This window comes from Aquarana catesbeiana, linkage group LG08 (genome assembly GCF_042186555.1).
Source record: "Aquarana catesbeiana isolate 2022-GZ linkage group LG08, ASM4218655v1, whole genome shotgun sequence".
NCBI classification, from domain to species: domain Eukaryota; kingdom Metazoa; phylum Chordata; class Amphibia; order Anura; family Ranidae; genus Aquarana; species Aquarana catesbeiana.
Genome location: NC_133331.1, coordinates 253,285,425 through 253,310,647, shown reverse-complemented (window position 1 = coordinate 253,310,647; position 25,223 = coordinate 253,285,425). Strand labels below are relative to the sequence as shown.

Genomic DNA, 25,223 nt, shown 5'->3' with positions numbered 1-25,223 from the left:
AACCACTTAAGCCTCGGACCATTTTTGCGATTCGGCACTGCGCCGCTTTGACTGACAATTGAGCGTTTGTGCGATGCTGTAGCCAAACAAAATTGACGTGCTTTTTTTCCCCACAAATAGAGCTTTCCTTTGGTGGTATTTGATCGCCTCTGCGTTTTTTATTTTTTGCGCTATAAACAAAAAAATAGCGACAATTTTGAAAAAAAAACATTAATTTTTCCTTTTTGCTATAATAAATATCCCCAAAAAATATATAAAAAAAACATTTTTTTCCTCAGTTTAGGACGTCATAGCGTCTACAAAATAGGGGATAGTTTTATGCCATTTTTATTAATATATTTTTTTTTAATAGTAATGGCGGTGATCAGTGATTTTTATCATGACTGCGACATTATGGCGGACACATCAGACACTTTTGGCGCTATTTTGGGACCATTCACATTTATACAGCGCTCAGTGCGATTAAAAATACATTGATTACTGTGTAAATGTGACTGGCAGTGAAGGGGTTAACCACTAGGTGGCACTGTAGGGGTTAAGTGTGTCCTAGGTAATGATTCTAACTGGGGGGGGGGGGCTATGTGTGACATGACACTGATCATAGCTCCCGATTACAGGGAGCTGTGATCAGTGTCCTGTCACTAGGCAGAACGGGGAAAAGCTTGTTTACATCAGCATTTCCCCGTTCTTCCTCTCCGTAAGACGATCGCGGGTATCCCCGCGGACATCGAGTCCGCGGGACCCGCGATCACATTAACGGAGCTCGAGGCGGGTGCATGCGATGGCACGGCAGCAAATTTAAAGGGACTTACCTATATGCCCATTTGACTGTCCGTGGCATTGTGTCGACGTATATTTACATGCGGCGGTCGGCAAGCATGCAAGCAAGTTAAAGCATGCCTAGGAGTGTTTACACGCGTTTAGGTGCATTTTGGTGTTTTTTTTCTGCCCAAACTGTCCTCTTCTCTCCTCTCTTGAACGCACAAGTGATTTTTTCTTTTGCCTCTAAACACCGCTGCTTCTAAACTTCTGTAAATGCCTATGTGTGTGCATGGACAGATAGGCTAACATGGAGGGGCGTTTAGAGACAGAGTCAAAAATCTATAATGCAGGCATTTATAAGGATCCCTCTGAGAGTCTCTGAGGACATAACCCACTACTGCAGCTCCCCAGTCTATTGCCAAAGGTGCCAGTGACACCTCCTGGCAGTAGCCAGGAATAGCAATAACAATGAGTTATGGGAAAGCTAAATAAGATGCTACACATTAGCCTGGGCAGATTTACCACCCCCCAGAACTAAATTTGGCCATTCAGCTCTACCTAGAGTAAGGTGGCTACACGGGGGTTTAAAGAAAAGCGCAGGACTTTTTTAAGGATGGGCTTTTTTAAGGATAGGCTTTCTCTAAAAACACTACTCTCTAGGGGGGTTACTTTTCAATTACATTTCCAGCAGCATTTGCCGGAGCACCGATCTGTGTGGATTACGCAGCCCAGGGGTTAGCACCTCTGGCAGCACTGGGATCATCTATTCAAATTTTGTCTAGGACACTATCTGCATGTTCCTGTGCTTATGTGGATTTCCTCCCACACTCCAAAGCAGTAGCGGCCATCCATTAGGGGCGCATGGGCGTCACCCCGCATCCATGCGTCTGGCCCCCTAATCTACACGCAGGGTGCTGGACGCATGAATTCCAATGGGGGGGGGCTTAAGCACGTGATTAGAGACAGAGGCTCTAATACGCTTCAAAAACCGGTGGGCACTGCTCTCCGAGCCCACCCAGTTGTGTGACATAGCAAATTTTTGCTATATTCACACTGATTCTCCTCCTGGCCAATCAGGAAGCGAGTCTGAGACCCGTTTCTCGATTGGCCGAAAGGAGAAGCATTCCGATTGGCAACCGACAAGGAGGGAGAAGACAGAAGCCGCTGTGATGCCTGCAGATGAGAGCAGGGGAAGGGGAAGCTGCCACCTGTTGCCTGGGTGAGGCTCTGCCCGCCATAGATGGGGTAAGTGCTCCAGGGCTGCTGATAACCTGACTGACCCAGCTGGGGGGGGGGGGGTGCACTGTTTGCCGCCCCCCCAAAAAAGTTTTTTGTTTAAATCTCCTTTAAGGGGGCATGACAGGGGGCGTGGCCTATGTCTACATACTTTTGCTAATTGGTGTTCCTCATTTCCATCTTAAAAAGTTAGGAAGCATGTTAAAGTGGTCCTGGTATGTGTGTGAGATGGGGACCTCAGATTGTAAGCTCCTTCATGGTAGGGACTGATGTGAGTTTAAAGTGCTGCATAAATTGATGGTGCTGTATAAAAGCCTGTAATAATTAAAAAAATCACAACTCAGATGTGGCAGTCAAAACTTAAAAATTATTCATAAAAGGAACTTTAGCAAAATTTACATTTCTCACTATATCTCCCCCCAAAAAAAAAAAAAAAAAAAATTCTGCAGGGCCACAAAATGAGAAATATTCTCATAAACAAAAGGAAGGTTCTTCTGAAAACATTAGGCCCCGCTCAGTACACTTAGGCCCCTTTCACACTGGGGCGGTAGGGGGCGTCGGCGGTAAAACAGCGCTATTTTTAGCAATGTTTTACCGCGGTATTCGGCCGCTAGTGGTGTGGTTTTAACCCCCCGCTGGCGGCCGAAAAAGGGTTAAAACCCACTCGTATAGCGTGGCTATAGCCGCGGTATTGCCGCGGTATAGCCGCGCTGTCCCATTGATTTTAATGGGCAGGAGAGGTGAATACACCGCTCCAAAGATGCGGCTGACAGGAGTTTTTTTCTTCTCCTGCCAGCGCACCGCTTCAGTGTGAAAGCCCTCGGGCTTTCACACTGAACAAACAGCGGAGGCTGTTTTGGGTCGGTTTACAGGCGGTATTTTTAGCGTAATAACGCCTGCAAACCGCCCCAGTGTGAAAGGGGCCTTATGTGCAGAAATCTGTGAAAATCCTATGCAGTACTCAAAAACCACCACACAGTGTCCCCAGTGCACCGCTGTGGAAATGATTAATAATCGCATTAGGCTAAGCTTAGACGTGTGGTTGGGGGTTGAGCTGCGTTTTTAGCACCCCCCCCCCCAATGGCCCCCCTTAAGTTGTAATGGTAGCAGAAGGGGGTGTTTACATGCCACGGTCGCGATGCTTCAAAGCTCACCCGTGGCAAAAACTATCCAACATATTACAGTCAGTGGGCAGCAAGCCCACCAAACGCTACCCACTCAAGCGTTTAGAAAAGCGCTTCAAAACATCCCCCAAACTGCATGTAATGCACACGTTCAGCAAAAATATGGGTTAAAACAGGTGTCGAATCACCTCCCCATCACCTGTCAATCGCCTCTAAAAAGTGACCAAACACAGATCACTCTTCAAAGGAACAGTGGCTTTAGAAGCAAGTCTAAACCTTATGATGTAAAAATGATTAGACTTTGTAAAAACCAATAGCTTTGCAGGCTCACTTGAAAAAAACAAAAAAAAAACAAATGCACATTTTGTTTTCAAGCAAACATATATACATTTATTTTTTTTGCAAAAGGTGGAATTTAAACCATTCCCCAGTTAATGGCAGCCCTTAGAGTGACCTTTGCAGTGATTTCCAGTGTTAAAACCCACTCTTAGGCCTGGTTCACACCTATGCATTTTTTAGTGCGTTTTCAGTTTTACAGAAACACACTACAGTCCATTTAACATGGTTTCCTATGGATGTAGTTCACATCTGTGCATTTTATGCAAAGGGCCAGGGACTTTTTTTTTCTGGTTTTTGGTTCCATAGACTTCAATGGATGAAAAGTGTGTATTGAAATACACAAAAATGCACCTGCAATATGCAACCTGGATAGGTGTGCACCAGGCCTTATAGCCCATTTAAGCTGCTGCCTACATGATAAATGGTCTTCTATTTAAGTGACCACACCCTGCTATTGTATATATATGCCTGAAGTGGGCGCCAATGCTTCTTTCTACCCCTATCAGAATGGTGCCCTTACTGCTGCTGGATGGAATCTGGCTCTTGTTTCTCACTGGGTGGCCCCTTTTTGGGCTGTGCAGCAGCTCTACAGAGATAGGCTATTTGTGTGGACAGGAAGGGGTCCAAATTCAGGTGCCTCCAGATTATCTCGGGACAAACGTGACTTTCCTTGTCCGGGGTGAGTTCTGCTTCATTCTTTGGAGGAGCAGCTGAAGTTCCATCTGTAGCTGTTTAGCTTGGAAATGATGCTGATTTGGCTAAGCTTTCATTCACTTTTGTGTGTATTCTGTGTTTTTGTTTTTTTGTTTTTGTTTTTTTGTTTTTAATTTTTATTTTTTTTTTTGTTATCTTCTATAATTTGGTAACTATTTAAATGTAGTATTGGAACTTTAACATGCAATATAGTAAACAGTAGGCTTGATATGGCTAACAGACTGAACAATAATTTAGGCTCAATGCACATTAGCGTGTGTGCATTCAGTCTAAAAAGTGCTAGGTTTTTTTTTTTTTTTGTTTTTTGTTTTTTTTTTTTTGTTTTTTCTGCTTTTAGAAGCTAAATAGTGTTATCCTATGTGTTCATGCACACTACTTTAGGCTATTAGCATTTTTTGAGCTTCAGCCTATAGGAGTCGAAAAATAAAAAATAAAAAATAGTTTTGGTAGAGTTTCTTGGAGCATTTTTCCAGGAAAAACACTCTAAAATGCTGCTAAACTCTATTAATCGCTTTTTATTTTTTTAGCCCTTCCTTTTTTTTTTTTTTTTTTTTTTTTTTTTTTTTTTTCCTTTTTACTGCAAAAAGCCTCCTAAACACTACTACAAAACGCTATTGCCAGTGTTTTTTATCCAGCATTTGTTCCAGTGGTTTTGTAGCTTAAAAAAAATGATTGTGTGCATGGAGCCTCAACTGGGTGTCCCATGTAGTTTTTTGCAAAGAAAAAAAAAACTTAGTTGCCGGGCTGTCATGTGATGGCTTTGAAACTTTTGAGTCCCTGATCAGCAACAAAGATTTAACTTCCTCTTTCCTATATGGTTGAGCTAGGGAACAACTGAAGCTAGAGCTACCAAACATTTTCAGGAGGTCCACAATGGTAGCCTTTATGTTTAAGATTTAGGCCTCCTTCACTTAGGTGTTTACCAAGATATGCCAGATTCCAGTGGCAAAAATCAGTGGATTCTTGTGGCTGGAATGGCAGGCACATGCGAATAGCTGTGGTCGCTAAGCCTGTATGATGTAACAACTGACTGACCGCAACCGGTGCTGTTAACCTATAGCTGCCCACCCAAGTGGTTGCCTACAGTTAGGGAGGGATGACTGAACCCGGATGTATCTGACTGCTCGTGTGAAGGAGGCCTTAAAGTGGTCTTAAGGTTGTTGTAAACTCTTACACACCACTTTTACCTACAGGTAAGCCTACAATAAGGCTTACCTGTAGGTACTAGAAACATCTTCTAAATCTGTTTAGGAGATATTTGGCATATACGCTTGCGCCGACGTCATTGGCGCATGCGCACTAAAGGAAAAGGGCGCGATTGTGCCGTTTTGCTAGGGCCCGTGCAGTGACCGCGGCTCCCGCACGCATGTGGCGTCTCGTGACTCCGGCCAATCAGAGCCCACGGCCCCGGAAGGAGGAGGGGTGAAGATGGATGCAGCCGACAGCGGGGACGTCGCAGGCTTTGTTTGCAGGTAAGTGCAACATAATGGTATGCGATGCATTCTAGCCCATTATGCTTTTACTTTGCAGGGGAATAAAGAAGTAAAACCCATCAGGGTTTTCTTCCTCTTTAAGACCCCTTTCACACTGAAGCGCTGCTAAAGCGCTGGTCGTTTTAGCTGCGCTTTTCGGGCGATCGCTTTTTTTAAAACCTCATAAAAAATATACATGAAGACCCGTTTTGGAAGCGCTGCCCATCCGTTTCAATGGGCAGGGGCATTTTGGAGCGCTTGTTACAGTGCTCCAAACACGCCCCAAAGATGCTGCTTGCAGGACTTTTTCTACCACCCCGCAAGCGCACCGCCTTGGTGTGAAAGCACCCATTCAAATGAATGGGAGTCACTTTTCAGACACTTTTCAGGCGCTATTTTTAAAACTGTCTCAGTGTGAAAGGGGTCTTGGTATTAAGCCCAAAACAAAAAATATAATTTATTGCAGCTTACCAATCAATAGAAGTGGTGACTGCATTAGGCTTTTTTCCCCATCTCTTTTCACATGGTGAACTGGCCATTAAAACACCATCTGCGCGAAGAAGCACAGGGGAAACCTTTGGACAGCAGCATTGTCAGTCTGAGGGGGAGGGGCGTGTTGGATGTACTATCACAGTGGTCTCTTAACTGTGGCCCTTTGTCTGCCTTTATCTGGCCCTTGGGCCACTATTCCTCCCACTGACACCAACAAAGTTCCGCACCCACAGCTCATGTGTAAGGTAAAGTCTACAGGCTTGGAAATATCAGTTTTTAAACGGATAGAAAACTGGCTAAAAGACAGAATTCAGAGAGTAGTGGTTAATGATTCTTACTCTGCATGGTCTAAGGTTATCAGCGTTGTACCCCAAGGTTCAGTGTTGGGACCCTTACTTTTTAATATCTTTATAAATGATATAGGGTCTGGGATCAAAAGTAACATTTCTGTCTTTGCAGATGACACTAAGCTATGCAGTGGAATAACGTCCTTACAGGATGTCTCCAATTTACAAGCCAACCTCAATACACTGTCTAATTGGGCGACTATGTGGCAGATGAGGTTTAATGTTGAGAAATGTAAGGTTATGCACTTGGGGGCTAAGAATATCCATGCATCATACATACTAGGGGGAGTACAACTGGGGGAATCCGTGGTGAAGGATCTGGTGGTTTTGGTAGATCATAAGCCCAATAATATGCAATGCCAAGCTGTGGTTTCCAAAGCAAGCAAAGTCCTTTCTTGTATTAAGAGAGGTATGGACTCCAGAGAGAGATATAATTTTGCTCTTGTTCAAATCATTAGTAAGACCTCATCTGGAATATGTAGTTCAGTTTTGGGCACCAGTTCTCAAAAAGGATATCGGGGAACTGGAGAAAGTGCAGAGAAGGGCAACCAAACTGATAAGAGGCATGGAGGAGCTCAGCTATGAGGAAAGATTAGAGGAACTGAATTTATTCACTCCTGAGAAGAGGAGAATAAGGGGGGATATGATCAACGTGTTCAAATATATAAGGGGTCCATATAGTGAACTTGGTGTTGAGTTATTCTCTTTATGGTCAACACAGAGGACAAGGGGGCATCCTTTACGTCTAGAGAGATTTCATCTCAAACTACGAAAAGGTTTCTTCACAGTAAGAGCTGTGAAAATGTGGAATAGACTCCCGTCAAAGGTGGTTCTGGCCAGCTCAGTAGATTGCTTTAAGAAAGGCCTGGATACTTTCCTAAATGTACATAATATAACTGGGTACTAACATTTATAGGTAAAGTTGATCCAGGGAAAAGCCGATTGCCTCTTGGAGGATCAGGAAGGATTTTTTTCCCCTGCTGTAGCAAATTGGATCATGCTCTGCTGGGGTTTTTTGCCTTCCTCTGGATCAACTGTGGGTATAGAATTGGGTATATTGGATTGTATGATATTTTTTTAATTTTGTTTATTTATTTTTTTTATGGTTGAACTGGATGGACTTGTGTCTTTTTAACCTAACTATGTAAAGTAGCTGGCCCCCCCATGCCGGGTCCCCCACCCCCGACGCTGGGGCGCAGTTTCTCCTCCCTGCCCCCCCCCCGGCCCCCCGACGCTGGCGTTATTTACGCCTGTTGGCCAAAGTCCAGCTCCTCTAAAGTCTGAAGGACAGTAAACCCCCTTGTTTATAAAGTGTGGAGACCCCTGTCCTAGAGGACTCGGACCCCTTTTACACTGGGGGGTTTGCAGGCTCTACAGCGTTAAAAATAGCGCATGCAAAGTGCCCTGAAAGAGCTGCTGCTGTCTCTCCAATGTGAAAGCCCCGAGGGCTTTCACACTGGAGCGGTGCACTGGCAGGACGCTTAAAAGTCCTAGCAGCATCTTTGCAGAGGTAAAGGACTGGTGTATACAATTGAAATAAATGGGCAGCGCGGCTATACCGCCGGCATAGCGCTGCCGCAGCAGCGCTTTATAGTGGTTTTAAGCCTTTCTCGGCCGCTAGCGGGGGTAAAAGCGCCCCGATAGCGGCCGAATAGCGCCGCGAAATTGACGGTATCGCCCACGCACCCACCGTCCCGGTGTGAAAGGGGTCTTAGGGGCGCTTTGCAGGTGCTACATCGCCTGCAAAGCGCCCTAAAAGAGCCGCTCCTCACACGAAAGCCCGAGGGCTTTCACACTGGAGCCGGTGCACCGGCAGTATGCTAAAAAAGTCCTGCTAGCAGCATCTTTGGAGCGGTGAAGGACCGGTGTGCATACCGCTCCAGCCCATTGAAATCAATGGGCAGCGTGGCTATACCGCCGGCAAAGCACTGCCGCAGCAGCGCTTAGCAGGTGGTTTTAACCCTTTCTCGGCTGCTAGCGCGGGGGGTAAAAGCGCCCCGCTAGCGCCGCAAAATTGACGGTAAGGCGCCGCTAAAAATAGCGGCGCTTTACCACCGACACACCCACCGCCCCAGTGTGAAAGGGGCCTTAGATATACTAACAAATTGAAGACAAACTCCAACTCAGTTTATAGAAGTTTCAGCAAACAGTTTATCTTCTTTCTGAGATAAAGGTTTTACATCGGTGAATAAAAGCAGACCATTGTAAGCACCCCTATCGGCGGTAAATGGTTTGTCTCAACCCTGTAACTGCTACATCTGCAGTGCAGTTTGTTCTGATGAAAAACAGATTTGCTGGCAGGATCACCAGGTAAAAATGAGGGAGGAAAAGCCTAAAAGTAAGTAAGCTGTAATGTTCTATGCATGGACGGTATATGCATGTTTCTGAGCCCAGTTTCACAGCAATACTATATACCAGTCATATATGTTGTATTTTTTTGGCACAGAAATGTTACTTTGAATTGTAAATTTTGCACAGGATTGTGGATTTCACACAGGAAAAGATAGCGCTTTTCTATTTGTATTTTCATTTTTATTTTTCATTTTTATTTTTCATTTTATTTTTGTTTGAATGCACATAGCTTCTAACAGTATGCATTATAAATAAGCGATCAGAAAGTTTACACAGTAGGATATCCTTTACATTTTTTATTTTCTGCACTTTTTCACTTTTTGCATTATATGCACCCGTGGTATACACACCCCTCAAGTTTCTAGAGGTTGCAAATTACCTCTTAATAAGAGCAGCGCCATATCTATCCTTCCCCTTTTTTAACTTTTTTTACAAGCTGTAATGTTAATGTTTACTTTTGGATTTAATACTACTTTTAAGTGACTTGTACGCAATCTCATAGTATTGAAGCTGTTGGCTGGGTTGAATACCTGTTATCCCAGTGTTAGGCTGTTCTCCTGAGCTCCAACATTCTGTAGTGATGTATGAGCCGGCAGGCGGAATGACCTCCTTTCTGCGCCTGAGGGTTCAGGATGGAGAGACAACTCGCTTCTTCACCTCCCCCAGAGAGGCATCTGCCTGGATGGACTCGCTGCCCCATGATCGCTAGCCAAGAGCCTGACATGTGAGTACTTACCGTCAATGACTAGAATACACTGGGCCCTGAGTTCAAATTTCCTGCAGTTGCAAACACTACACCTCTTGACTCAATCCTCATTGTAAGGCTGCTGTTGCACCTGTTGTGCCTGTTTCCAAAGTTGACTGCCTGCACGAGAGGCCCACGAACTACCAAGAGAGTACCCCTGGATAGGTGAACCAGGAGACTCTCATAGCCGACAAGGCGAGCGCTATTCCCTCTCAAATAGGGACTTCAGGGAACCGGACTACCACACACACCTACCGATGGTGTTTTTTTTTTCCCCTTTTTTATCTTTTACACTGAAGGGACATACCCAGTTCCATGTTCAAATTTGTCAATTCCCCTTCTCTTCCTTTTATTACGGGTCCCCGACAGTTTAAGTGACATTCCGGCGGAAGCCTCATCCGGAGGGGAGCAGCTCGGCTCACCCGAGACCCCCAAGAACTTTTGAGGGGTCGAAGCGTCTCTTGCACAGGACCTCCCTTTTGCAGCCAGCATGCTGATTATGGTTGGGATGGATAACTGCCTCAGTTTTAAGGGGTTGGTTGGGGGAGAGGGGTGGTTGCCCCGGGGGGGGGGGGGGGGGGGGGGGCTGGTTTATTGTTTACGGTTAACTTTTGGTTTTTGAAAAGATTGATGTTGCTAATGTTTTTATAAATGCATTACAAATGTCAGTACTGTATGTCTCCTCATGTTGTCCCCTCCGAGTCAGAGGGGCAGTCTTGGGCAGAGAGCATCCCTCTGGTCCTATCATCGCCTTACCAAAACGCAAATATGACATCCCTTAACATACGATCATGGAACACCCGGGGCCTGAATTCCCCAGTTAAGAGGTCACTGGTGTTCCAGTTCATTAAGGCCCACAGCCCACACATTTGTATCCTCCAGGAAACCCACGACGTGGGTAGTAAAACACTGGCCCTAAAGAAACCCTGGATTGGATACCATTACCATTCCACACATTCAAACTTTGCAAGGGGCGTTAGTATCCTGATCCATAAATCTCTCCCCTTTAGACTGTTAGATCTAGTGCTGGACTCGGAGGGAAGATTTGCAATAATTTATGCTCAGGTGCGCTCTATGAAGTAGGTTATAGCAGGCGTGTATTTGCCCCCCCAGCATCAATGCCTCTTCTACACAAGATGGCCTCAAAGATAGCAGAATTTCACAATGATACATGGCCATTGTAGGTGACTTTAACATGGTCCCCAACCTGGATGTAGATAGGATGTCCGCTAGTGGACACTCCCACTTGGGACTGGTGTAATGGGCGGAGCTGTATAACTTGACGGATGTGTGGCGCTGGAGGAATCTTCACTCCAGGGCATACACCTGCCACTCTGCCTCTCCTAGATCCTTCTCCAGGATTGATTTGGCGTATGTGGACGGCCTTGCCTTACCCAAGGTAAAGGATATTAGGATACTTCCCAGGGGCATATCTGCCCATGCACCGCTCCTCCGGACTCTCCTCCACCCCAGGAAATACCTTATGGAGACTGTCCAGGTTCTGGGTGTCGGACGAGTCAGTGGATGGTCACTTTAAGGGGGCGATGCAGGAGTACTGGAATGTCAATCCCGGCTCGCCTAGTGCATTAACTGTGTGGAACACTTTCAAAGCGTACACTAGGGGAAGATACCAGACCATTATAGTCAGGATTCATAGGGAGAGGAGAACTGACTTGATTAGTGCAGAAAGAAAGGCTGACCTGCAAGAAGCACAATTTCTTAGATCTAAGGACCCTAGAGACTATGATGTACTTCAGTCTCTGACTGGAGAGGTTGTTCGTATTCGCACCTCTCACTCAAGTGCCTTCTCGCCCAAACGCATTGCATATTCGAGCAAGGGGAAAGGTCCGGGAAACTACTGGCCTGGTTGTCCAGGGAACAATCGGGGGGGGAAAATGTGCATACCACACATACAGGGACCCGATGGGGATCTTCGGTACGCCCCTGACGAGATAAACGAATGCTTTGCATCCTTCTATAGAAATCTCTACAGCTCCAAGACCACGTAAACCAGCGATGAACTGACTTCCTACTTAGACCCCATTGACAATCCTGGCTCTGACCGCAAAATACCACGATAATCTTGATGCCCCCATCACCACAGACGAAATCTTAAAAGCCCTTAAGACTCTCCAATCGGGCAAGTCCCCGGGCCCTGACGGCATACCTGTTGAGTTTTACAAGCAATATGCAAAAGAGCTGACGGGCAAACTGCATGCTATGCTAACCGAGGTGCAGAGCTTGGGGGTACTTCCAGACTCCTTGAGCGAGGTGGTGGTGATCCCCAAGACTGGTAAAAAGACCCGTCCCTGTGTTCCTCCTACCGTCCCATCTCCTTGATCAATGTCGATGCAAAGCTCCTGGCCAAAGTGCTGGCCATGAGACTCAACACAGTCATAACTGCTCTAGTACACCTGGACCAAACTGGATTCATGCCGAGGAGGGGTACAGACATTAAATTGAGAAGGCTTTTTGCTCATATGGACAGGGCGCAGTCGGAATCGGCGGGAGTAGTGGTCTCGCTGAACGCTGAAAAATCCTTCAACTCAGTGGAGTGGGAATTCCTATGGAGGGTCCTCTAGAAATTAGGATTTGGACTGAAATTCATGGCATGGCTGTGGATGCTTTATGCCAGTCCCAAACCGAGGGTCTGCACGAATGGCACGCTTTCCGAGACCTTCCCTTTGGGCAGGGGCACCCGTCAGGGCTGTCCCTTGTCACCAGGGCTATTCACCCTGGCGATAGAGCCCCTTGCCATTTCTCTGAGGGCTGAGACGGGGGTGACAGGTGATAAAAGTGGGTACAATAGAAGAAAGTGTCCCTATACGCGGACGACCCTACTTTATCTTGTGGATGCCTCACAATCACTGCAGAAGGCACTGGACCTTTTTGAAGACTTTGCCCGATTCTCAGGCATCTGCATAAACTGGGGCAAGTCAGTCTTATTCCCGCTGCACCCCTCGCTTCCCAGGGTGGACATCGGCAATCCACTCCAATGGGTGGGCGAATTTACCTATTTAGGCATCAAAATTACACCACACACTAATTTATAGAAAAGAATGTGCAGCCTATCCTCTCCCAGCTTACAGTAAAATGCACAGCCTGGCGCACCCTACCGCTCACCCCCGTGGGCAGGGTTAACTTGCTCAAAATGGTGTTCCTTCCCAAATTTCTATACTTTTCGTAACACCCCTCCCACATACCTAGATCATTTTTCAGGTGTCTGGAGGGGATTTTGACTTTTTATCTGGGCCGGGAGGCCCCCTAGAGTGGCAAAGGGGGTACTATACCTTGCCCTGTTGGGAGGAGGTCTGGCCCTCCCAAATTTTTTGTTCTATTACTGGGCTGCCGTCTTGGTCACGGTGCGCTGGTGGTTCTCTCAACCCAGACAAAATCTTGCAGTGAGACTTGAGGCAGCCATTTCGGGCTCATATGCAGCCTTGACCAATCTAGTGTACAGGGGACCTAAAGCCCCCCCCATCCCCTGACGATCCACATGAAGATCACCATTAGAGCATGGAGGGAGGCCAGGACAATGTATGCTAAACAGAACTGCATATCTCCACACGCCCCGCTTTGGGGCAACCCTGCCCTCCCCCACCTTTACGAAATACCAGACCCCTCACAATGGGCCAAAGGGGGAATCGCCACCCTAAAACACATAATGGCCAATGGCAAGATTATGCCTTTCCATGACATAAAATGACAATACTCCCTGCCTGACCCTTTGAATTTAAATACTGGCAACTGAGACATGTGATGAGGGCATAATTCCCAGACAGGCTGACTCTGAAACCGGACTCAGTCGAGTGACTGCTGACCTCGAGCGTGATGGGGAAGCCCCTATACCTGACGGTAGCTCACGATGTTAAACCCACCCGTTCAATGGACAAATGAAGGGAGGATATTCCAGCTCTAGGGGAGGACGAGTGGGAGGATTGCGTTTTCTACCTATATCCCAACTATGATGGCAGCCAAGGATGTTTAGCAGCTCAAATTTCTACACAGGGCCTACTTCACCCCGCACAGAATGGCCAGAATATACCCACATATTGACCCGTACTGTCCTAAATGCAGGACTGAGGAAGGGACATTCTGGCATAAGGTATGGGCCTGTCCAAAGCTCGGAACATACTGGGAGGGAGTGGCGGAGATGCTTGGCGACATTGAGGAAACTAGGGTGCCACTGGATCCCATGGTACTCCTGCTGAGCTGTTTGGGCGAGGTGGAGGGGGATAGGTACTTTAAACTCTCCCATTACATTCTTGTTCTATGCTAGGAGGGAGATAATGCTACAATGGAAGTCGGCCGAACCCCCTACCCTTAACTCCTGGAAAAAGGCTGTAGACTCAGTGTTACCCTTATACAAACTCAGATATGAGAGCAGACGATGCCCTGCCAAATTCGACAAAGTCTGGTTGGCCTGGGTGGCTGCGTGTGGATGAGGGGCCAGGGATAGGGGACCAATTGATGGATTCCCCTCTGCTCGGTTGGGGGTATTCACCCCCCCCCCCCTCCAGACACGGGGCACCGCCCGACCTGCCAGAGGAAGATTAAACTCAACTTATTAAACCTGCTATGCACTTAACGGTCTTCCAGAGGGTAGCAGCTAAACGACCTACTGAACTCTACGGTGGGCTCTAGAAGGGAATATGCTTAGATCCCATCAGTTAAGAGATGTAAGGAGGACGAATTTATGCACTTGTAGGATGTTAAATTCCTGAATGGATGTCTTGGTCTGATGCTGTAACAAATAAGATACTTAATGCCGAATGCCGAATGAATTGTAATGCTGATTTGTTAACTAAAAACTCTTTTCTGTTAAAAAAAAAAAAAAACTTGGCTAGCTGATACATTTGGAAAGAAACAACCTCACTCCATTTTTTTTTTTTTTTCTGTGGAAAGAGCCTGCAGAGTACCTCCCCAGCCACCTCCACCAGGGGGCAACGACAGACCATTCTTGCTGAAGCTCTTACACTATAAAGATAGAGATATTATCCTCTGCCTGGCTAGGCAGAAGGCTAACATGAAAGTACAAGGCACCAAAGTGTCTACAGACATCTCAATTCTCCCTGAAGGTGCAGGAGACTCCCGTGTTTCTGCGGCGGCTCCCGCACACCCGCCAGTGCCTCCCGATCTCCCGGGAATGATCGGTGCGGCAGAGATCAGCTGTAATCACGATCTCCTCTGCATAGATTTTTAGCTGATAGCCGATTTTCGTTCTCTCCCTCCCACAGCTGATGGCTAAAAAGCTATACAGGGAGATCGGTGATCACAGCTGTCCCTCCTGCTGCACTGATCATCCCCAGCTGCTCTGTGTGCTCCTCCCCCGGGCCCCTCTGTGTCCTTCTGCCCCCCCCCTTGTCCCCCGCAGCCGGCTCCCCTCCTCTCCCGCCAGCTGCGGGGGGAACTAGTAATAGGACACAGTGAGCGAGATCGCTCCTGTGTCCTGTGATTTGCTGAGCAGAGTAAACTGTTTACCCTGCTCAGTTTTATGAATGGACAGGAGCCTCTGTCTTCTGTTCATTCATCTTTAGTGCTGAGAAAGGGACTGGGGAATGTGTGTCCTCAGTCCCTTTGTCTGTCTCAAAGGGGAGATATCAGGGGTCTGTTTAGACCCCTGAAATCTCACCAAAGCCCCCCTAAAAATATTGTAAAGAAATTCTAAAAAAATGAGTGTTAAAAAAATAAATAAATAAATAAAATAAACTACTGACACCACTCTCCCCTGCCCTACCAACACTGTCCACTGCCCCAACCCCCCCAAAAAGCATTGTGAAAAAAAATTAAAAACTAAATTGTAAAAAAATCAATTATTAAAAATAAAAAAAACTGCCACTCATCCCCTTCCCAGGAGCACTGTGAAAAAAATTTGAGAAAGTGATTTAAAGTGGTGTTCCACCCTAAAAAATAAAAAATGCATGAATGTGCCTTACTTACCTCTAAATGCCTGTTGCTAGGGGGTCACTTCCACTCGGCACAGGAAGGGCTCAGCTCTACTCCCTCCCTCTTGTCAATCATCTGGGATCCATTACAGGTCCCAGATGACTGAGCGGCCAATCGCGGCGCCGCTCGCGCATGTGCAGTGGGTGCCTGGCTGTGAAGCCACAGCCCAGCACCCACAGTTGCAATGCTGGCGCCACCGAACGGAGGGGGAGACGAGCAGGGGTTCGATCCCCCGCATCGCTGGACCCTGGGACAGGTAAGTGTCCAATTAAAAGTCAGCAGCTGCAGTATTTGTAGCTGCTGACTTTTATCTATTTAGTTTTTTTTAAATGGGAACCCCACTTTAAAAATGTTGCCATGGGGGGGGGGGGCTGGGCGTTTGCGGGAGCGTGAAGAGCCACTTCCCTGAAATTAGTTTGCCACCTCCCTGAAATGAGTTTGAGGTTGGGATGTCTGTGTCCAACTATCCAGACTTCTCAGTGGCTGTTCAAAAGCAGAGAGCAAAATTCACTGAAGTGAAAAAGCGACTGTGTGCTATCTCGGTAATGTATTCCATGCTTTACTCTGCCAAACTGTGTTGTAGCAGATGGCCCTGTGCACTTCTTTGAAAATTCAAATATGGCTACTAACTGGCTTGACCGCCATGAGAGGCAATTGCGAGCTGCTGCTGTTTGCGGAAATGATCCAAGCTAAGATTGTAGAAACCTGCCTACATTGCTACCTATTTGCTTACCTTGCTAGTAATGGAGCCTAAAGAGGAACACAATTGACTGCTGCTTTCTCTCATCTCTTACCAGCAACCCTTGTGTTTGACTTTGAGGGCCTGAGGTCCTAGCCCTTGCTTATCCCCCCTCACTTAGCCCTGCGGGGCACAATTGGAAGGCTTTCCAACGGGAACTTCTGTGTTTTTGGTTGGAAGACTGTTTATTATTTTTTATTTTTATTTTTTTGTGTTTTTTTTTTTTTTTTGTTTGTTTTCAAGCACGGGTTGGTTGGGCTGTACCTTATACAGGTCACACTGCTGTTATGTTTTATCACTGATATAATAAATTGTGTTGAGCTAATATTAACCTTCCAGTCAAACTAGCAACCAGTGTCCAATATGCTATGTAAAACTATCCGTGATTCATAAAAATATACTGAGAATATATAAATAAATACCAAATGTAGAATACAAATAAATATAAACGTGAACAGGTCAACAAAAAATAGTCAGTTTTTTAGTGTGCTCCACAAGATAAATCAATAGACGTGAGTAGATCAGCAATACCTCTAGCCACTGAATTATATTATATTCCACAAGGTAAATCAACCACAGATTATCCCCTATATAGGTGTAACTGCTATGTGTACTGTCCAATCTTGTAATTAATTCCTCTTTATATTGGATTCAACTTAGCACTGTGTGTTGATACCCGTTTTTCACTTGTGGCATATATATTTGTATATATTCCAGATCAAAGTCCCATACGTGCCAAAAGAATCTGCTCACAAATAACCAGTTGCCGTATGATTGGAAAAAGCTTCCCGCTAGTACTCCTTAGATGCCATGTATGCATGAAATAAAAATGCAGAGAGGAAACATCATTGCGCAGTGAACGATTACTATAAGGTAAACGCCCTTCTCTAGATCCACTCACATAAGCCTAGGAAGTTTCAGCTTGGATGAAAAAGCAATCAGCCGCTTGGGGCGCGGTAGATCTCTCACCGCTTGGAACGATGCTGTTACCAGCCTCAATGCTTGACGTCACTGACACGTCCACCTACGCGTTGTCACTCGACACGTGACTTTCAAGGTTGAACTGGTTATTTGTGAGCAGGTTCTTTTGGCACGTATGGGACTTTGATCTGGAATATATATAAGTATATATATCCCACAAGTGAAAAACGGGTATCAACACACAGTGCTAAGTGGAATCCAATATAAAGAGGAATTAATTACAAGATTGGACAGTACACATATATAGGGGATAATCTGTGGTTGATTTACCTTGTGGAATATTATCTAATTCAGTGGCTAGAGGTATTGCTGACCTACTCACGTCTTTATTGATTTATCTTGTGGAGCACACTACAACTCGGTGACTATTTTTTGTTGACCTGTTCACGTTTATATTTATTTGTATTCTACATTTGGTATTTATATATTCTCAGTATATTTTTATGAATCACTGATAGTTTTTCATATTAGCATATTGGACACTGGTTACTAGTTTGAATGGAAGGTTAATATTGGCGCAACACAATTTATTATATTTGTCACTTTTAGTGGTGTCTGAACACTTTTCAGTTTTGCAGCTTTTATTATTTGGGTTTCTCCCAGTCACTAGAAATTAGAAATTTTTTTTTATCAATAATTTAGCTTTTACCCCATAGCAGCGCTTGAGTATAATTTTGCATGTTTTATCACTGGCCACTGTTTTTCAGAGCGAGATACCCTATGCAAGTTACCTGACATGCCTTTTGCATGTTGGAGAATACGGTGCACTGACTGATCAAGCCTGTCATAGGCACACCTCACAGGAGACCAGGACTTCTCCAGATACACGGTTAAATGAGTAATCAGATTCGGTCCTCTCCTGGAATGTGAGAGGCCTGCATGATCCCAAAAAGAGGACTGCCATTTTTACTTTTTCTCTCACACCAAGCCCCCACAGTTTGTTTGCAGGAGACGCATCTCACTAATGACACCAAAAACTTAACATGTTACACTTCTCGAGGTATCCTGTACAACACCACTGTACATACCCGCTACTCTAGTGGTGTCAGCGTGCTGTTTTCCAGGACTACTTCATTCACAAAACTTGATGCCAAAATAGATCCAGAGGGAAGATTTATTTTTCTAATGGGCACTTGAGAATCTCATGCTTGTGTAATTGATAATGTTTATATACCTCCACCATTTAACTTGGCAATGTTAGAATGTCTGTCTGGGTTTTTAGCTAAACATCCTCAGATTCTGGTATATGTTTTGGGAGATTTTAACAGTGTACTTGATACATCACTAGATGTACATAGAAAATGCTGTCCGCAGGACCCCAGAACATATACTGCTTTTGCTAAATATGTAGCAGAAATTGGATTACTTGATCTATGGAGATGTAAATTTCCTCTTAAGGCCCAGTTCTCATGCCACTCACTAACTCATTCTACCTTATCCCGTATAGACTTTGCAGTGGACAAAATGCTGACCCACTGTTATGACCCTAAGGTCTCCTATCTTACCAGGGGCCTATCTGACCACTCCCCAGTACAACTCTGCTTAACCTCCTCTACTGTTCAAATCCCCATCATTGGAAGATGAACCCCTTTTGGCTTCCTCTGTTTACTGACACTGAACACATGCAGGTTCAAATCCAAAACTTTCTACTAAATAGGCATTCTTCCTCCTCTGGTGTTGTGTTGGATACTCCGAAGGCTTTCATAAGAGGTCTGTGCATTAGGGAGATGGCTACAATTAAGACCAACAGTAGACAATGGGCTGAAGATGCCAGTGCAGCAGTAGACAGGGCTGAGGAGGACTTTTTATGGGCTCCTACACCTGATAGTGAGAGGATATGGAAAGATGCACAAAAACTATACAGCACCATACATAAACAGCAAGTGGAAAACAAGCGTTTTTTTGAGGGGGAGAAAACTGGCCATATGTTGTCTGTGATAGCTAAATCACAACAGCCATCCCCGGTCATACACCATTTGGCTGTGTCACCAACTCAGGTAGCTACGGATACTCTCAATTATGAAGGGGTTCTGTACCTTTTTTTTTAAGATGTTTACTCCTCGAAAGTCTCTTATTCATTCATACCCAGCAGGTCCATGGCACATAATTTTCGCCAATTATACCTGAATATGCAGATCCCCACAGACAATCGGGGTCAAAGTGCTATACTTACTAGATGCCGCTAAGGCATTTGATAGTGTGGAGTTACCTATGGCAAGTACCGTAAAAGTTCAACTTGGTGGAGACCTTTTTTTTTTTTTTTTTTTTTTTTTTTTAATGGATCAAATTGCTGTACAAAGTGCCACAGTCTTGCATTAGAATCGATAACACCTTATCCTCTCTTTGATCTCCACCGGGGAACGACAGGGCTGCCCGCTGTCCCCATTGCGCTTCTGGCTGTGGCCATTAAGGGGAACCTGGGCTATATGTGGTTTTAAAGGGGGTGATGTGGAAGATAAATTAGCCCTGTATGCAGAGGACTAGCGCCCCCTCCCCCCCCCCCTTTTTTTTTTTTTTTTTTTTTTTTTTTGCGACCCCCTCTACCTCTGACAAGTCTCATGGAGAGACTTCAAAAATTTCAAGAAAAAACAGCCAGCTGGATTGTTACCGCTCTCGGTAGTGGGCCGTTGTAACTTGATAAAAAAGATTTGGAGTCCAACTCTTGTATGCACTTCACAATGCACCCATCTGGATTCCTATCCATGTTTTTAAAAAGTGTAATACCATATTCCGCTCCCTGATATGGAGGAAAAGGGTACCTCGTATCAAGCTGGAAGCAAAGGACTCGTGTGGATTGGCAGTTCCAAACCCATATTATATAGTGGCTCAATTGCAGCATTTGACGGGATAGCTAAACCCGGAGTTCTCTGACCCTAAAGGAAATATTGTACGCACACAACTTTACGGTGATGGCCTTGTGGAATGCATAGAAGCGGGAGAACTTGAAACATTGTCCGACTATCCCCACATTGGTACTCCATGGATAGAATATGGAAAAAGCCAAACAGCACTTCCAATACGCAGGGTACGCTAACTGGTCCCATATTTGGAATAATAGAAATTACCCTGAACTTGGTAAATTGCAGGGTTTCTCAGCTTGGTCTGTGTATTGTATATGTTCCACAGCTATACCATGGGAGTCTTCTGCAGGACTTTCAGTCACTAAGAATGGAATACAGTTTACCGAAATACCTTTTTTTCCAGTATTTGCAACTCGCACGCTGTTTCGGCGTAATCTACACTGTCTACTTGGGAATTAACTAGGCCCACAGTGCTTACACAACTAGTAACATCATTGTTTCGGAAGGGACAGATCTCTTCCTTGTATGGTTCTCGCCTCTGTTGGGTATCCAAAGCTATGCCATTAAATTGTAGGGGTGGCTGGGGGGGGAGATATAGGCCATATAACGGATAAGGAATGGTCCACCATACTGGAGAATGTACTCGAGTGTTTCACTCTCGGCTTCCCAAAAACTCAATCAATTGTTCATTCACCAAACTTATCGTACCCCATATAAATTGCACAAATGGCACAGAGGAGACGATCCATTTTGTCCTCAGATGGTGGAAAATGGTACCCTTATACACATGCTTTGGAAATGTCCGAAATTACAAAGGTACTGGTCTGCAGTGATCAGCTCTATTAATAGAATATGGAATCCTACACTTGAAGTTGACCCTAAGCTTTGCCTACTTGGGTGGTTAGCCGAGTAACTATACAAGCCTCACACCTACACAGCCATTCTCTGAGTCCTATTTATTGCCAGAATACTCTTTGCCCGAAAATGTCTCTCAGTATTACCTCCTACACATACAGAATGGGTTACTGCCATAAATTACACTCTTTTGAGGGAACAGCTAACATAAACTCATAGGTAGTCCAATGAAGTTTGAAAATATCTGGGAGGCCCGGCTGGAAGTCCCTCGTTTGGCCCCCCTGCAATTAGTTCAAACTAGAATCCTTGGTGGTAGGACTTAGCTATCCGTTTACCCGCAAGGGTCAATAGCCGGATAGGCAGGGTGGGTAGCTGGTTGGACTGATGCACTAGGACTCCATATGCAACTTTATCTGAAGCAATATACTTGATGTGGTGATATCTTGCTTTGCAGTGGTTGAATATATTGTTTTGTTTTAAGCAATGGTTAATATATGAACACTGTGATCCCTGCCCCACTGTTTAGGGGTGTGTGGCACCCCTGCCCTGCCGGGTGGTCCGGCTGAGGACTGAAATCGGAGCTGGGGAATAGGGTACAAAGAGGACATGCTCAATATATACTAACTTAAAAATGACAGACTCAGTTATGTTTTTATAATATGTCTTTTTATTTTGTATGGACTGTTGCTTTATATACAGTAATAATGCAAAAATCGTATGGCCGGCTGGCTATACAACTGGATAATTCTGTGTCCTCTCCAACATCTTAAGACATGTTTATTGTTAAACAAAAATAGTTTTTTCTCTTCTTGCCAAAAAAAAAGCCTTGGTGTAAATGGGCCCTGTAGGAGTTCTCCACAAGCTGCATTCTCTTCCTGCACTCCCCTGCTGCTCCAGTAGCTGCAGGAGGTAAAGGCTAAAGCTGGTACTTCTGGGTATGGGAGATCATGTGACTTACTCTCCTTTCTCCTTTTTTTTTTTTTTTTTTTTTTTTTTTTTTTTTTCTGTTGGCCAGTCAGGTCTTTGGCTTTTTGGTAAGCCAAAAAACACTGGTAACTGCAATGGCACTCAGAAAACCAATAGTTTTCTATATCAGGGTTCAGACCAGAACGCAGTGTTTCACTTTGTCAGTCGCTGACCACCTTAAAGCTGATTGAGACTGAAGTAAATGACTGGTATGCAACGCTGTATTCTGGCCTAGGCCGACAAGACCTAAGCCTAGGGCAGCACTTTGCAGGGGGGCAGCACGGAAAGAGTCCCCGACGGCTTGCGCTACACTATTAGTGTAGCGCCAGTCTTATGGGGCAGACTGGGCTGAGAGGCAAATTAGTCTAGCACCCCCATAAAGCGGCCGCACTGCTTCTGGTATGCGGGCGGCCGGCATTCTGCAACTGTGGGGGGGGGGCTCTTCTAATTTTGACTGTCCTCTCATCCTGGACCACAAACCTTCCTCACTGTGCTATGTTTTCTGCTGCACCATTGGCATGGTTTATCTTCTTTGTCTTCTCCATAAAATTATCAGAAATTTGTGCTTAAAGTAGAATTATAGGCCACACTTTTTTTTTCCATTTTGGATAAAATAAGGGAGGGTTATAACCCCTGCCAGTTTATTTTGTACCATCCCTGTCCCATTGTAGAGATTTCCCTTCACTTCCTGCCCCATAGCCAAACAGGAAGTGAGAGGAAATCTATGAAAATTAAGGGAATCCATTGTGTCCCCTAGTGTCCCCACTCGAAAATTTCAGGGCGGGTCTTAAATAGCAAGGTGTGTGGCCTTGACAGGAAGGGGTGGGTCATATTTAAATGAGGGGGTACACGACTTTGGTCAGGCCTAGGGCAGCACAAAAACTAAATACACTACTGCTGGTATGTAAAGCGCTGTATAAATCCCTGAAATGATTAAGGCTGTGGCAATGCATATACTATACAGTGTTGTAACCCTTCCTACTCACAATAAAAAATGAATTTACTTGCATTATTACGCACAAACATTTACTAGGCCTATGCAATTTTAATCAGAAGGGAGCTGAGATGGTCAAGAACAACATTCTATGGTATGGTATGGCACTTTTACATGGTTTCTGCAACCCATTTGTCACAACTTTTTTTTCATACTTCAAGGACATTCTATGCATGTGTTTAGAAAGAGTGCTTTCATTTTAGGTGGGAAATATTGGTATCAAAAACTTGGAAACAGGAAAAAATCAGCTGCACTCCAGTTAGCTTTTCTTGCAGTATTTTTAATAATCAGTGTATTGACTGTATTCAGTGATGCCTCTAACCCAAAACGAGCCTTCCTTGGTGTTTCACCACTCCTGGCTTGCTCACAAGGATAGGGGAAAGGGGACTTTCTCTAATGGTGTAGTAGTGAAATGTGTCGAAGGCTGGTTTTGGTTTGGGGACGGATTATGATGGCTGGCACCTGGGTTATCCATGTGCAGGTGAGTTTCTGTTCTAAGAAACATGGTAGTTTTTTGGTTTTTTGTTTTTTTTGTTTTGCCTCATATTTTCATGTGTTCTAGAGAGGCTAGAAAGAGAAGCTATATAGCTGCAGTAGGCCAGTGAGGTGGTCGTGCAGCAGCTAAAAATTCCACATTAGTTTGACCATATCTGAAGAGGCTGCTTGGGGCAGAGCACAAGTAGAAGTGAATGACTGATGTTTCAGTTCAGAAATCTTGGCCTTTTCAGAATAAACCGTCTATACAGTAGCAGAAACATTGGGTAAGGGCTAGCTTTCTATAAAAGATAAAAGGTTTTTTTTTTTTTTCTTTTTTTGGGGGGGGGGGGGGGGGAGACTCTTGGTCCAGTGCTTAAACATTACTTTGACCCCTCAGCATTCTGTTTACATATTCTGTAACTGCCAACTAACCAATAATTCAGCTCTGCCAAACTTGCATTCATTGCTTTTTGTCTTGTTCCAGATGAATTTGGAATGGTTTACGACATTGATGGATGTATTTCAAAATGCGTCTTCTCAGCTAGGAAGCCAAATGGTGAAAGCATTTTCTTTGTGTCTTACCAAATCTGTATTTCATTTCGAGAGGTCAGTATGTTATGTTATGTTATATATTTGAATATTTAGTGTATCAGGAGGAGCTGGAACAAAGGTGGGCAGGAAAATCCCAAATTCCCAGGTAGACAGGAACAGAACTTTTGTCAGGAAGCGATCACTGTTGAGTATCTGACATGAAATAAAGGAGTTTCTCCATATCTTTTATTTAGTTAAAGCTAAGCTATCAAAAAAACAAGCCACATACAAGCTATGTTGACTTTGTTTCCTGTTTTTACCTGAGCCGCTATCTTTAGCCATTCAGCATCTCCCATACATTCATCATATGACCACCACGGTGAACCCTGCTCAGGCAAACCCCTTCTCAGAACCTGGCATCACTCCTACAGAAGCCTTGGCCATACTGTAGGGTGACCCAGAGAAACAAGGAGCAGAAAAGTTTTTTGCAACTATTGCACTGCTGTTGAGTGGCTGCAGGTGTTGCACACCCTTGACACTCCTCTCTTGGCACACCCTTGGCACTCCTCCCCTGCTTGTGCTGCCCATCAACAAACACTACCTGCTGTCACTACCTTCACACCACTCATTCACCTGGCCACGTTTTAAAAAAATTGTGACAGCAGGTTCGCGGAGAAGATCCCCGGCTCAATGCCACTAGAGGCGGAGGGTCGGGGAACAGCAGCAGCAGTTGAACATTTTACATGTTCCACCCTAAAAAAAAAAAGGGATGGCACATGTTCCCAAAGGTAAACTTATCCTTCAATATTTTTCTCTTCTGGTTCTTCAATCAACTCTTAACTGTCTAATACAACAATAGATAACAGTGCATCTAGAACAATAGGAACAGTGCATTTGGATCTGTTCAACTTTTTGTCTTATAATACATCAATAGAAGCAGTTCATGTAGGCAAGTTGCTGAATTCTGCCTAGTTAAATGCTGTCCCAGCCAGGAGGGTTAGTTAATCATGTTTCCCGGGTCTTTCTTGGGTCCGACCCACTGGTCTTGTGATTTTTAAATGGACAGGGGTCCAGGTCCCAGGGTTGGAAGTTCATTGCTCATTATTTGTGGTCACCATTGCCAGAGTCCATCCTGTTGGCCTGCTGCATCATGCAGAGTCCAGAGTGCCTGCTACAGAACATGTGCTTTAGGAGCCTTCCACAGCATAGGGGGATTGCTGGGACTTGCAGTCTGCCCTGAAGACACCAGCTGTTCAATGCTTCCAGGATGGAATTTGCCAAAAATGGACTCTTGCCTCTACAGGTACATAGTGGGTTGAATGAAAAAATACCTGACCACTCTGGTCAGAG

At 45.0% G+C, this 25,223-nt stretch overlaps 1 protein-coding gene across 1 annotated transcript in view; it reads left to right on the top strand.

Annotated features, from left to right (window-relative positions):
* The first annotated feature begins 3,944 nt into the window (after positions 1–3,944).
* The window catches only part of LOC141106327 (zona pellucida sperm-binding protein 4-like), an 82,336-nt gene continuing 61,057 nt past the window's right edge, over positions 3,945–25,223 (top strand). Inside the window, exons 1-2 of the mRNA XM_073597010.1 lie at positions 3,945–4,140; positions 23,827–23,948. Of these exons, the coding sequence (XP_073453111.1) occupies positions 3,945–4,140; positions 23,827–23,948 (318 nt within the window). The remainder of the gene's footprint in view (positions 4,141–23,826; positions 23,949–25,223) is intronic.